This window comes from Nipponia nippon, unplaced genomic scaffold, assembly GCF_047370975.1.
Source record: "Nipponia nippon isolate SJK-2023a ecotype South Korea unplaced genomic scaffold, ASM4737097v1 scaffold_1, whole genome shotgun sequence".
In the NCBI taxonomy this organism is placed as follows: Eukaryota; Metazoa; Chordata; class Aves; order Pelecaniformes; family Threskiornithidae; genus Nipponia; species Nipponia nippon.
In genome coordinates this window covers 38030115-38044096 of record NW_028262290.1, presented here as the reverse complement: position 1 = coordinate 38044096, position 13982 = coordinate 38030115, and the positions used below count along the sequence as shown (strand labels likewise).

The window sequence follows — 13982 nt, the reverse complement described above, 5'->3', positions numbered from 1 at the left end:
GTTTCTGTTCTCAGTTCTATGTGAATCTGTGCTTTCCTCATCTAGGAGATGACTGCTATTTTGGTTTTGCTTTCCTCACAGATTTGTTCTGGGTTAACAGGAGGAAATGCTTAGTAGATTGCAGTAAGGAATTAAATTTAAGAGTACTTCCCTTCAGGGGCAATAATGGAGAGGTGTATGGTGATGTAACTATTGTTTTAGAATTTGAAAACATGGATAATTGTTTTGCTGACAAAATTATCTCTGCATTGTGTATTTAGGAAAAAGTGAGGGAATCCTGGGAAATAACTCAAAGGAGTGGTGATGTGGGAAGTGGAAAAACTGAGAGTGAGTTCATACATACACACACGGAAGAGGAAGCTGTTAGGGCCTCATTCCTCTCACTGTAATTTAAAATGAGAGAGGAATGGATGGAGGGAAGGATGGGATAGGCAAAGAGAGAATAAATAGACTTGGTCCTTCCTTCCCTCATGTAAGCTTGAGAATCCATTTGGCCCTCTGGAAATGAGAAATAAGCTCCAGGAAAAGTCATGGGGAAATGGAGACTTAAAAATGACAAGAAACTAGACTATAGAGAATAAAAGAACAGTCTTGCTCCTCCTTTACTTCTTAGACTTACAAAATAAAATAAACTCAAAGGATGCAACTTGAACACTTGACTTGGAGGAAAACGGAATTCCAAAATGAAGAGGAATTGTCGTCTCCTCCAAGGGAAGGTCTGCAGAAGTCTAGGTGTTGAGTAGAATAATGAATAAAGGAGGGTGCTGACAGACGGTTCTTCTCACATTACAACTCAAGTGCTACACTAGACTGCTGTACAGCTATAAAGCTTGTAGTTTCTACCTAGATGACCTGTCTCCTTCCTGAATATCTTTCAGTGCTAAACCAACAGACTTTGATTTCCTGAAAGTTATTGGGAAAGGCAGCTTTGGCAAGGTGAGTTTTCTTTTTACTGTGTCTTAACCTGGTGCAAGAATGGTAGCTGGTGTGTGTTGCGCATACTGACTGTTGACTAGACTTGGCCAGAGGCTTTGGAAGTGGTATCTATCCGTCTAGGGTGGCATATAAACTGTCGTATTGGATCCCTGTTCCTGCTTCTTTATAGCCCTGCCATTTTTTCTGTGGTGTGGCAGTTGGCTGCCTCCATTGCTTGTTGGGAGTAAGAAAAGGGAGTTCCCTTTCTCGTTAAGAGCAATAGGGATCCTCTGTTTCCCCCAGAGAGGAAGGGAGGTACCCCTGTGCTTATGCAGCAGCTAGAGTACGAATCATGCATTTCCCTTTGTTGGCATGGACTGTTTTCTCAAACCCCTAATGCGATGGAGCAGTGTGAGCAACAGCCCACTGAAAAGTGACTTAAATATTGATATTCTGCAAAGGTGCAATAGAGAATCCATCTTGAAATCTTTGGTTTCAGGTTATTTTTCAACTTGTTGTTTTCCATTAAATTATCTTTAAAACTTACAAAACCAGCTGAAATTGATCTTGATAGAGATTCAGCAGGTCCTGGAATAAATGTTATAATTCAGTCTTTCGTATCATCACTATCATGACAGATTTTACTGAACTGTAAGCTTGCTCTATTGGTAATTATATTGCTGATTGACTATATTAAAAGCAAACAAACTTTATTGTGTAAAAATAGCATGAATACTTTCCAATTATGCTGAAACTATGAAAATATTGCTAATAGAATGTGAACTGCCACAATTACATTTCTTCATTTGTTTTGAATTTCACAGGTTCTTCTTGCAAAACGAAAACTGGATGGGAAATACTATGCTGTCAAAGTGCTGCAGAAAAAAATTGTTCTTAATAGGAAAGAGGTGAAAAGAAATATTCTTTCTCCACCCACCTCCCTTCCTTTTTCCCTTAATTACAAAATCATTCCTGTTTACGTATTGATCTTTTACTTCCTTATAGCAAAAACATATTATGGCTGAGCGTAATGTGCTTTTGAAAAATGTGAAACATCCATTTTTGGTTGGATTACATTACTCGTTCCAAACAACGGAAAAGCTTTACTTTGTCCTGGATTTTGTTAATGGAGGAGAGGTATGTGGTGGTTGTGTTTGGATTTGAGTCTCTCTATTGTGCTAGTTCTAGGTGGGAGGAACGACATGATCTTTTACAATGGGCTGTGATCAGTATTCTCCCAATTTTGAAAATCTATTATTATCTGCTGTTACTACAGACTTCTGTAGCTATATGGACCCTGTTCCTCTTCTTATCGACAACTTTAATCCCAAATTTATTCATGATTGTCAGATACAAATACAGTATTTTACAGTTACATAAATGTACCTTTATTAAGAATTAATCTTATGTTGATGTTTTTCACTATGTAAAACTGTCTTTTGTATCTGCATTAGCTGAGACACTAGTATTTCGAAAGCAGAAAGAAGGAAACTGGCAACTGAATTTACTACATTGATACTATTGGGAACCTTGGGATTATTCGGTAGCTTTGCGTGGTCTAATTACTTCTTGCCAAATAGCCTTATCCTCAGGATTCTTTGCCTTGAAGCTATGCTATTGAATCTGAGGAGCCATTAAGGAACTGGGGTGGGGGTGGGGTGAACTTGTGAAAGAAACGGAGGAAGTCTATATGTTTGAATGTACTTCTGGAGCAGTTTGTCTTCAGCTAGGGACCTGCTGCTCTTCAAAGCACCCGGTACTTCCAGGAGTGCTCAAGAAACTCATGTATAAACTGGTTGAATAGCCAGTACACATGAGAAGGGTATAAAATGTTGCTTCTGTTCCTTCAAAAGGTTCTGTGGAAAATCAAGGGCCTTGTAGACTAATAACACCTGGACCTGTCTAGGAAATTAGTTGTGATTGAAGAAAACAGTGTAGTGAAAAATTATTGTATGAAAGGAACTCTCCAACATACATGCTTTAAAGAAGATCTGTATGTCTTGTCACTTGCTGTGTTTTCAATTTGGTAATTTATTGGTATAAAATGTACACATTTCAGAAGGTCTTACAGGTGCTTAAAGCAGAACAGGAAAGAAGGATGAGACAGGATACTGGTTTTGATGATAAAACTCTGGTAGCTGAAAGAGCACAGGAGAAGGGTTAGAATTTAAATAGTTTGTTTTGGCAATATCTTAAGGTTTCCTATTATGTCACTGCACCTGGATGTACACAGACAACTATAAAGTATGCTGAATAAACCAGGATGAGATATGAACTGGGGTATACATTAGTTTATATTCATATGGCCTACTGCCAGTATTTATGGTGCTCGTAGGGCTGGCATGACTCCTTTAAGGGTCAGAGTTGGGACAAGATAGGCCTTTCTCTTGTCTAATGTACTGTCATCTTATTTAGATGGTATTAGCAAACTCCTAGTTTGCTCTGCTCTGAATTCCTGGCCGCAATGTTATTTGGCATTCTTCCAGGCAACCTAAAATACAGTTCAAAACAGCTTTCAAATTTGAATGAAGTGCTTGGAAAGCTTTGGTGGCTTTATATTTTTTTTTCCCAAACTTTGTAGGCAGAAAAAAGAAAATTTCTGTTTTATTAAAGTTTTTAGAAGTTGAATGGGTAGTATAGTTTCATCTGTATGTTTATGATTTAATCTTTGGCTAGACTTCTGTATCTACTCAAATTATTTGAAGCCAGACAGCTCTCTGTAGTTGAGAGAATTTGTGGATCAGCTTGGAATATACATCTCCTGAAGTGATCTACGTCTAGATGATTTCAGAATACAATTATATAGATATTTACATACAAAACTTTGAATGCAAGCCTATGCAGAAATGGAAGATTACGTATTTGACACCAGTTTATATTCTGTTAGGAGGCTATCTTGCCAATCTCTGTTCACAGCTTAGTGGTTTACTCTGGTTCCTTCTGACTAGTCCTGGTTTTAGGGGAATGTTTTTATGTGTTTGAGTTACCTATCCATTTCTGAGCTACAAAAGAGAGGAAAGGAAGTGAGTAAAGGATGACAAAGTCATGCAGCAAAACCAATTAGATTTAATTTTGCATTTTTTAAAAAAAGTGGATAGCTAAATAAAATTACTTTTTACTGTTAAAATTACACGTTATTAACCTGGTTTTTTGTGTGTAATGTTCTTATTTACTATTTGCATATTTACAGCTGTTCTTTCACTTACAAAGAGAACGTTCCTTTCCTGAGCACAGAGCCAGATTTTATGCTGCTGAAATAGCCAGTGCACTGGGCTACTTACACTCCATAAATATAGTGTACAGGTAAGTTTCTGAAATGTATCCTTGTCCTGCAGAAGTTCAAAATAGGACAAATTACTGAATAAAAACCACGACACAAAGTCATCTTATGGGAAACTCGAACATAACAATTTCACCAAAACTTGAAGCTTTCAGCTGAAGAATAAAAGTCCTTGCCTCTAAAGCTCTTGTGTGACTGCTGTTTTCAATTAATAGAATTTTTTTTTTTGAACAGGGATTTAAAACCAGAAAACATTCTCCTAGATTCACTAGTAAGTATGCAACATTATTGGGTTTTTGTGTTCTCTCACAAAATTGACATTTACGTGTATCCACACACTGACCATGTTTTGTTTTTAAAATACCACTCTTTCTTAAACAGGGTCATGTTGTGTTGACAGACTTTGGACTTTGTAAAGAAGGGATTGCAAGTTCTGATACCACTGCAACTTTTTGTGGGACACCAGAAGTATGTTGACAACTTTTGTGGTTTTTTGACTAGTAATTAATGACTGTTTATTATTAATACTTGTGTAACTGGAAGATCAAATATTCCATTTTGTACTGTTGGAGATTTGCATTCTTTGAACAAGCTCTTCCATGAAACCAAACCAAACGAAAGACAAGCTTCCTGCAGATCTGTTCTTTGTCCTTTTTACTAATACACAGTGTCTCCTACTTACTACCCACATCCCCATAACTCATCTCTTCCTTCCTCCTTTTTTCCAGCCCTTTTCAAACATTCTGTTCCTCCCATGTCTCCTAACTGCTGGCTAGACACGGGACAGTTAGCTTGTGTAACAGCTGCAACAGATTAGCCAATATGAATCTACTTACCATATTCTGCCACTGATTTTTTAGTAAGTTTATAAGGACTTAATACATGTGAGTCTTGAGCAAATTTTGCATATGCATGAAACTCAACTTGTTGACTGAGTTTATTCAACTCTGTCTCTTTTTAGTAAGAAAACTAGGCTGGAAAACTCAGAATCTGGAAGTCTTGAACACATATGAGGGATTCACTGAAATGCCAGGATTAGTGGCTTTGATAAGTTGATAAACGTACTTTACGGAAAATGCCTTTGAAGGCAGGGAAGGATGAGTGAGGAGTAGTATGTAGCTGAAACATTTGAACTCAAAAAAAAAAGGCAGGTGACAACATGTGACAGCTTATCCTAGTTATGATTAGAGTAGGAATCCGTAAAGCTGAGTGGTAAATGTGAGCTGAAACAATATTTGTTGAATATTTTGGAAAGTTCAAAGGACTATATAGGGAACACTGGTAACTCTGGATCTGTTTGAGAAAATCTGTGGGTTTTTTCCCATGTTCAGAGGTTTAGTCTTCACACTTACCTTGGACTTGCACGAATTGCAACATAAGGGGATGCTAATGCTGTTGCTTCATATGAGTTCTTAAAAATGCCAAGACTAAACATAGCAGTTGTGTATTAACCTCTCTAATCCAAGATTTAAATTAAAATCTTTCATGATCCTGCTAAAAGTGTAATGATCTTCTCAGTGGTTCTAAAAACTGAGGTGAATCACTTGGTGAGTTCCAACACCTAAAAAGCTCAAAGGAGTTTGTGAAAGATTAGAAAAAGTAGTTGAGTTCAAAATACTTCAGCTGCTTTTCATGCTTTTGCAGCGTCATCTATAGACAAATGAGTTACAGGGCACTCACATACAGAAAGCTTGAGAAAGATTGATGTAATTAAACTGTGAGTTTAAGTCTGTGCCTTGTCTGACAATGCTATCATCTATTTGTAGATGAAATTTCAGAATTTGAATACTAAAGTGATAGAAGTGAGCATCCTCTTGTTTTGAGAGGTTAGAAACTGTGTGTGCTGTAGATGAGGACTGAGATGATGATGATCCAGCCATAGTAATTTTATATTACATATTCACAAACAACAGTCTCATATTATGAAGTGGCTGTCCTCGTGCGGTAGTGTTAGTAAGCTCTGAGATGCTGAATAGATGTCTTGCAAGGCAGATCGAAACCAGTTAGCGTTGTCATTCAGTGTTCGGTGGTATCGGATGTTTAACACAGATCAGTCAAGTGATACCTGTTTGACAAGAATCTCTAATTTAGCAACTCGCAACTCATGCCCTCATTGAGATTTACTGTGAAACTCTATTGGTCATACCATTTTTCAATAACAATGGATTTAAAGCAGAATTAAGACCTCCTTTCATTTTTATGTACTGGATGGGGAACATTCCAGCTGAGGATGGCAGAATAGGCATGGCTAGTAGCCAGCTTGCTGAGAGATGTTGCCTCTGCAACAGTGCAGCAACCTATCTGAAATGTAAAACAAGTTTCTTAATAGAGGTGGCAAAGTAGTTTGGCAAAACAATAATGTGTAGGATCTATTGTTTCAGTTGGGAAAACAGCTGTCCTACTTGGTAAATGACCAGATGGTGACGAAGTATTTGCCAGGTTTATTGAAGGACAAGATAAATACTTAGCAGTCTTACAATTGCTATGAAGCAACTTTTCCTGAAGGTGTTTATTGTGATGTGACTAAAACCTAGGTTTTATTCTTGCTAGCCTAATGCTCTAAAATACTTTTTTTTTTTTTTTTTTAATTTTAGTATCTTGCACCAGAAGTCATTAAAAAGCAGCCCTATGACAACACAGTAGACTGGTGGTGCCTTGGTGCAGTTCTTTATGAAATGCTTTATGGGCTGGTACGTACTTAATATGTGGGGGGACAGGGGTTGCTTCCCCTGCTCCTCCCCCTTTACGTGATGTAACCCTGGAGTGTTGTTAAAGATGCTAACTTTTGCAAAATATTGAAATACTCAACTTAAATGGATGAACAGTTTGTCTTATACTTAACATAGCACCTGTTTTTTCTCTTTTGGATTTTGCGTTGCCTCTTGATGTCTAAGATTTTGCTTTCCAGTGAACTGCTGGACATCAATGAAGACAAGTAGTCATCACTTTGAGGGAATGTGAGAGTTAACCGATTCAACAGTGATAATATCCAATAAAAACTCCCAGCTTATAAGTGAAATCTTGCCAAATACTGGAATAAATAAAATTAAAAGACTTTATTTTACTTAGGTCTCCCAGAATTTCTCCTAGCTTTTCCACTGCTTGATGCAGCATTAAAACAAAAAGTGTTACTATGCTGCTTCTACTCATATGTCATCACTCCAGTAACAATCTGTTCTGTTAGTTTTCTTGAGTTTTATCTCTTCCCATAGGACCTTAAATAGGGAGACAGATTTGTTTTTCCACTCTCATGTTCTTTTCAGGCAAGTTCAATGGGGGCTTTGAAGCTGGATGGCATCTGTGGCTACTTACGATTGTGAGAACATGTTAGGAGCAGCAGAGTTGGGTGGGGAAGCTCTCAAGTGTAAAGATCTGGCAATGGTGATGACAATTAGAAGTTAGCAGTGCATAAGAAAAGGTAGATTTCTTCTTCACTGCTAGCAGTTTGTATTTCTTATAAAATTATTTACTGGTCCGTACACGTGAAAGAAAATGTCGCATGGGGCTTCAAATTCATGTATAACTTTTTTTTTTTTAGCCTCCTTTTTACTGCCGTGATGTTGCTGAGATGTATGAGAATATTCTTCATAAACCTCTAGTTTTGCGCCCAGGAATCAGTCTTACAGCTTGGTCTATTCTGGAAGAACTTTTGGAGAAAGATCGGCAAAGCAGGCTTGGAGCAAGGGAAGACTTTGTATGTAATGTCCTAATTTATCAAGCTGTACTTCATTTAAAGGGACATCACCAAATTTATGTGCACAGCACAGCTTCAACAGTTGGAGACAGAGATTGCTCTGTTATGTCTGTCTTTGTTTTCTTCCTTTTTATTTCTTCATTAAAGACACCAGTGTGGTCAATCCCTGAAAGCTGTTGGGGATAGGAAAGAGATGATTGTTGTGGGATATAAATATTTTGAGCTTGGTTGCTGCTGTACGTGCCATCAAAGGAAATGCAATTCCTGGTGTAGTAGTCACTAAGGTGTACTAAGAAGGTAGGTTTCACTGTTCATAGTGAAACTGGGAAATAATCAAAAGAAAAGGCCATTTTCTGGTCATGTCAGTTTAACTAACTACATGAAAAACAGTCTTCAGATAAAGAGGAACACTAGTACCATGCAAACGGCAGCTCTTTTTTTTAGCCTTAAAATCATGGCAAATGTTTTCCCAGTGTAACAACAAAAACTTTGTTTGCAAGAAGCTGATGTAAGAAGGTATAGATGTCTTCAGAACAGTGCGATGAGGAATGATCTAAAAGGAATTCTTCCATCCATTGTGAGATCTTCGTAGTCTTCTGTTTGCAGCCTTAACGTTAGGTAGTCTGTTGACCTTGTAACAGAGCATTTAGACTGTGACATCGTATTTTCACAGCGTGGAGCAAGACAAAAGGATGGAAGCATTTAGCGTAGCTGTTTGCTGCTTCATAACTAGTAAGCATATTGCAGAGTTGTTGAAGCAGCTGCTTGTCAGACTATGACCTGCTTTACAAAAACTAACAAAACTTTAAGGCAGGAGCAGAGGTACTAACAGAAAACACTCTTGCTCTGTGGCAGACTTCAAGGTAGTTGATTTTAAGGCTTAAAAGCGGAAAATATGATCTTAAAAGGAAACCAATTTGTAGAGGCAGCCTAACAAATTTTAATTGCTGTTTTTACCAACTATAGCTTTTATTGCAAAGTAAACTGTGAATAAATAAGCTGATGAAGGACTTCTATGACTTCCTTATGTGCATGCAGTCTGAAGCATTTACTGTGGTGCACAGGATGGATTTCTGAAATATCTAAAATCTTTATTCCTTACTGCAGCTCGAAATTCAAAAGCACCCGTTCTTTGAATCTCTCAGCTGGACTGATCTTCTTCAGAAGAAGATTCCACCACCATTTAATCCTAATGTGGTAGGTGCCTGGCGCTGGTTTAGTTCATACCTGCCAAACTTCTGCTTTTGAGGGCTCATCTGTTTGCAAAGAATGTTTGTTTCAGAATGGTGAAGAATGGGACCCCCCCAGTGCTGACTGGCCTTTTGAGCAGTGATACTGTGGGGGTTTTTTTGGTTTTTTGTTTGGGTTTTTTTTGTTTGGTTTTGTTTTTTTTTTTACTTAAAACTCAGTTTGACGTATCACTGTTTCCTCTGCTCATTCCTGTCAAAGTACTGTCAATTTTTGTGGGGTCTGAAGACCAAAGAAGAAAATACAGATAGGCTGTTCACTTGAAGACTTTCCAAAAGACTGATTTCCTGCTTTTTTTGTAGTTATTAAGCCTTAGTTGCAGCTTTTCTTTATCCTCCCGTTAGTTTAAACTGTGTCAGTCTGTGACTGCTTGTCCAGAAACTCAGGGAGGGTGGGGAGGAAGTCCTTCCTGAAGTCACATCAGAGCATCACCTTTCGTTGACTCTCTGTCTGTGTGGTGAAGAAGCCTAAGCTGCCTTGTCTCTTCTCACTGTGACTAAATATTACTATGCTCTAGTTCTTAGGTGTCTTACTGGGAAGCTCATGTATCATAACAGTACCATTGCTAGAATTTAACACTTAAAGTATTATTGATGGAAAGGGGAGAAAGATAATTTGGTGTGGTTTGCGTTTTTTGTTTGGTTTTTTTTTTGGTGGGTTTTCATTTTTGGGGTTGTTTTGATTGGGGGGGGGGGGGAGTTAGTTTTTGCATTTCCCTAACAGTCACTTAAGAAAGAGACATTTCTTCATATTTCTTAGGTTTATTAGTTCATAAAGGTATGTAGGCTTTGGCCCAAACTCCAGCCTAAAAGAAACAAGCAGGCTTTTAATAACTTCTCAGGGATGCTGTGGTGTGCTTCCTTAAATTTACAGTACTTAAAATAGGGAAGAACGACATAAAGTAGATAGCCTCAGGAGTTAAATTTGAAACCTAAAGGACAAGCACAAGTTTAAAACACAGCATTAATATGACAACTGATAGATCTTTCTGTTTTCTAGGTTGGACCAGATGATATTGGGAATTTTGATGCAGTGTTTACAGAAGAAATGGTCCCATACTCAGTTTGCGTTTCTTCAGATTACAACGTTGTTAATGCCAGTGTCCTAGAGGCAGATGATGCCTTTGTTGGATTTTCTTATGCACCACCTTCTGATGATATGTTTTCCTAGGAAGTTAGAAGCCAACAGTGTTTTGGAAGTCTTGGGGTGAACTGAAATGTTAGGGTTTATGGACACATCCCAAATAGTGTAACTAGTGCCTCGTTTTGTATGTAGGTTTGAAACCTATGAACAAACTTTCTCTGCTGTATAGGAGGAATTTGGGCATTGTGGATGGCTTTCTTTGGGGTTTGAATTGTTTGTTCCTGCTGCAGAAAATATTTTTTAAAACCTTTAAAAAGCGTTCTCTACATATTTTTTAAGCAAAAACACTGACTGTTCTCAATCCCTTCAAGTTTACATTCATACCTGTCTAAGATTTGGCTGGCACAAACAGCAGCAAATTTAGTAAATTTATAAATGCTTTTGTACCTATTTACAGTGACTTTGTGCTTGAACTGTAACTATGCAAATTGTCTTTTGTATATCCTGGTTTAAAAAAGGTAAATGTTTTCCCTGTTCTATCAGTTTGAAATATATGTTCATTTACCTGTCAGCACTTAAATGAGGGGATTCTTAAAGGACTTCAACAGAATGAAAAGTTGGTGATATAAAACTGGATTGTTGCTCTTGCGCTTGCTGAAGTACCCATTCACTCAAGTGGATTATCTGAGGTATGGGGGATTGCTCAAAGCAAGGATGGAACAAATTAACTGGCTTGATCTGATAACATTACTGATCGTGTGTTCTGCTTTTCTTTCCTCCTTGAGGTAAATATGTCTATATTTCAACTACATTAAAAATATTTTTGGTTAAAACTCTGCTTTTCCAAAGATAAAATATGCAATAATCACTGTTACTTTAAAAGGCTGTCTTGCTTTGACCTTTTGGGGGTGGGCGGTGAGGGGATCATGCCAAATATTAGGGATTTTTTTTCTCACATATTTATAGTTTGAAACACTAATATGTTCCAAATTGATTGTATTTCAGTGTTCATAGCTACTTGTCTTTGTGTTCCAGTTTGCACCATTTTTAAATCTTCACTTGATATTAGGGGAAAAAATGTAAATTATGCTGATAATTTTAAAAATGTGAAAAGCTATTGTATTTCTCATAACATACACATGTATGGACAAACTGATAATTCTGAACAATTTCTGTTTAAGGAAATTTTTTTAAGCAATGCAAAAATTGACTGCAGTTACAGTGTATAAAGGCCTATCATGGTAGTAGTATTGTTATATATATTACTTGTAAATAACAACTTATTTTTGTCTGTTACTTCAAAAATGTTCTGTGTTTTTTGTTCATAAATACATTCAATTAAATGCCTTGATTTGAGAGAAGTCCAGTAAGACACTGATGAGTAGCCAGAGTTAAATGTTAGATAATTTCAATATCTAAATCATCTAATTTTTGACAAAATGAGAACTAGCTAAGAGAAATGCTATCTGTATTGCATCAAGATCAGTTAAAAATTGAGAATATTGGGGAAACGAGTATATCAAATCATAATTCTTTTGAAATTAATGTTGTGTCAACAGTGAAACATTAGACAAGTGGGAACTAAAACAGAATTCCTTGCTTATGTCAAGGAGTATCTCCTATAGCACTGTCTCCTGCATAGTGCTTAAGCGATGCTGAGCAGTTGCTACGTGAGCTGTTGGAAGGAGCGGCTGGGTAAAAGAAGAATTGACATTGACATGGAAGGGAGGAGGGAACTGTATCGTTTGGGGGAGCGGCTGGTGGCTTGGCGCTCCTTTTCCATAGTGCCGCTCTTTGGAAATAGCTATGCAGCTGTTCAGGACAACCAACAACTACGTGAATCCTGTTCTTGCACTTAAAATCATTTGGAAGCAACAGCCTTATCCTTCCCCCCCCCCCCCCCCCCCCCTTCCCTTTTTTCTTTAAACATGTCTTTCTGATGGACTGGAAAGCAGAAATTGATTGTAAGGAAAGTATCCATTCTCATACTGAGTTTTTACTCTCAATACTCGTGGAACGATTGTGGGCTACTGTAACTGCCTTCTCTTTATGGCAAGGAAGCAGATGCTGTAGCCGCTTTCTGCTTCTCCCAGCAAGGAAGTGCAGTACCGTAGAGAGATGGGAAGGAGAGGGAATACTTCAGAAGCTGTTGCTGTGGGAGCTAGCACCCCTTTTAGTTTCTTCGTCTTATATTTCCAAGATGTCTATACCTAGCTGCTGGACTGGGTGAGGGGTTTTTTCTTTTTTTTTTTTGTCATAAATTTGGGGTTTCTTTTTTTTTTTATTAAAAGATGGCAGTGGTCGTTGAAGTTATTTCTAGGAGATCAGCTTAATTGCTTACTAAGCTTTTTCCTTCAGCAGGCTCTGCGTTTTTGGCGAAGTGTGAATGTGTTAAACATACCACTTGCAATACGTAAGCTCACTTTGTTTCTTCTGCTAGAAGTTTATATTGTGAAATGCCTCGGTCGGGTCAGGACTTCTGAAGGTAACCCACTCTGTGTGCAACATCAGGCAGTAAAGCCTCACGATACTTCTGTCTCTAGTGCTCTCGTTCTGCATCTCCGTTTCAGGGCGCTGGTTTTCAAAGCGAGATGCTGGCTTCAGAGTGCAGCAGCCCCTTCACCCATGCTGAGCTGGAAAGTGGCACCTGGGGCACTGGTAATGGTAAAGCCTAGAGAGGAGATCGTCGAAGAACCTACACGGGAACCACCGTGCTGCTCCCCATTTTGGCAGATATGTAATAAAGGGAGGTAAAATTTGTCTTTTTGTGACTAATGCAGGGGGTTTTTCCCTGTCAGTAGCAAAAGGGGATGGTTCCTCCCCTTCCGGAGCGGGGCAGCTGAAGGCTGCGAGGAGCAGGCCTTCTCCCCTGGTGCGGTGGAAGCAAAGGAAGGGTGCCGCCTTCGTGCTCCCCAGGCTTCCCCTGGGAGGAGAGAGAGAAACAAGACGGACTGACTGAAATGCATGGCGGTTGTAAAAATATGCACTGAAATACAACAGAAGAAGAGAGCTTAGAGGTGCTGTCCTGGGAGGTAAGTTTGTAGATGGCTGGCATGCCAAAGGCAGCAGGTAAATATGCAATATTTATGAATGAAAGAGAGAAAATGGTTTTACAAATAAGCTGTCTTTTAGTGCTTGCTACACTGTCAGTGTGTGACCCTTTTCTAGTGACCCGCCTAGGACTGTGGCCACAGTAAACCCAAGGCAGCGCGCCCCACAGTAGCTGCGTGCTGAACGGGGCAGAGTCATCCAGCAGAGGCGGCGGCTGCTGCGCTTGTGCAGCGCTGGGTAACGCCCGGCTTGGGTTTCGCCTTCGCTAAGGCGCCGAGGGCGTCGTTCTCAAGGCGGGCGCTGCCCTGCAGGGGCTCGGCAGCGGCGGCCCGGAGAGGCGGAGCCCGCGGGGGCGGGGGGAGCCGCGGCGCCTTTCCCGCCTCGGCCGCGCGCTGCCGCCGGCTGCCCCCGAGGCCGCCGAGCTGCCGGCTGAGGGGGCGAGGGAGCCGACCCGGCCGCCCCGTCCTGCGGCTGTCGGTCCCGGCGGTACCGCCCCGTCCTGCGGCTGTCGGTCCCGGCGGTACCGCCCCGTCCTGCGGCTGTCGGTCCCGGCGGTACCGCCCCGTACGTGGTCCCGCTGACCGCGCCTGCGGGCGCACCGGCGCCCTCCTGGGGAGAAGGCGGCATGGCCGCTCTCCCCGCTGTGGTGCGGGCAGCCTGGTCGCCCTCAGCGCCCATTGCTGCCGACACAGCAGTGCTGAAGAGGGGGGC

General features: G+C 39.9%; 1 protein-coding gene across 5 annotated transcripts in view; it reads left to right on the top strand.

Annotated features, from left to right (window-relative positions):
• SGK3 (serum/glucocorticoid regulated kinase family member 3) overlaps positions 1-11586 on the top strand; it is a 62523-nt gene extending 50937 nt beyond the window's left edge. For all 5 annotated transcript variants that reach the window (XM_087751983.1, XM_087751991.1, XM_087752012.1 and 2 more), the window contains exons 8-17: positions 879-936; positions 1740-1823; positions 1921-2052; positions 4106-4218; positions 4430-4466; positions 4577-4663; positions 6790-6885; positions 7734-7889; positions 8997-9086; positions 10137-11586. In XM_087751983.1, the coding sequence (XP_087608109.1) occupies positions 879-936; positions 1740-1823; positions 1921-2052; positions 4106-4218; positions 4430-4466; positions 4577-4663; positions 6790-6885; positions 7734-7889; positions 8997-9086; positions 10137-10307 (1024 nt within the window). In that variant the 3' untranslated portion in view covers positions 10308-11586. The remainder of the gene's footprint in view (positions 1-878; positions 937-1739; positions 1824-1920; positions 2053-4105; positions 4219-4429; positions 4467-4576; positions 4664-6789; positions 6886-7733; positions 7890-8996; positions 9087-10136) is intronic.
• The last annotated feature ends 2396 nt before the right edge of the window (positions 11587-13982 follow it).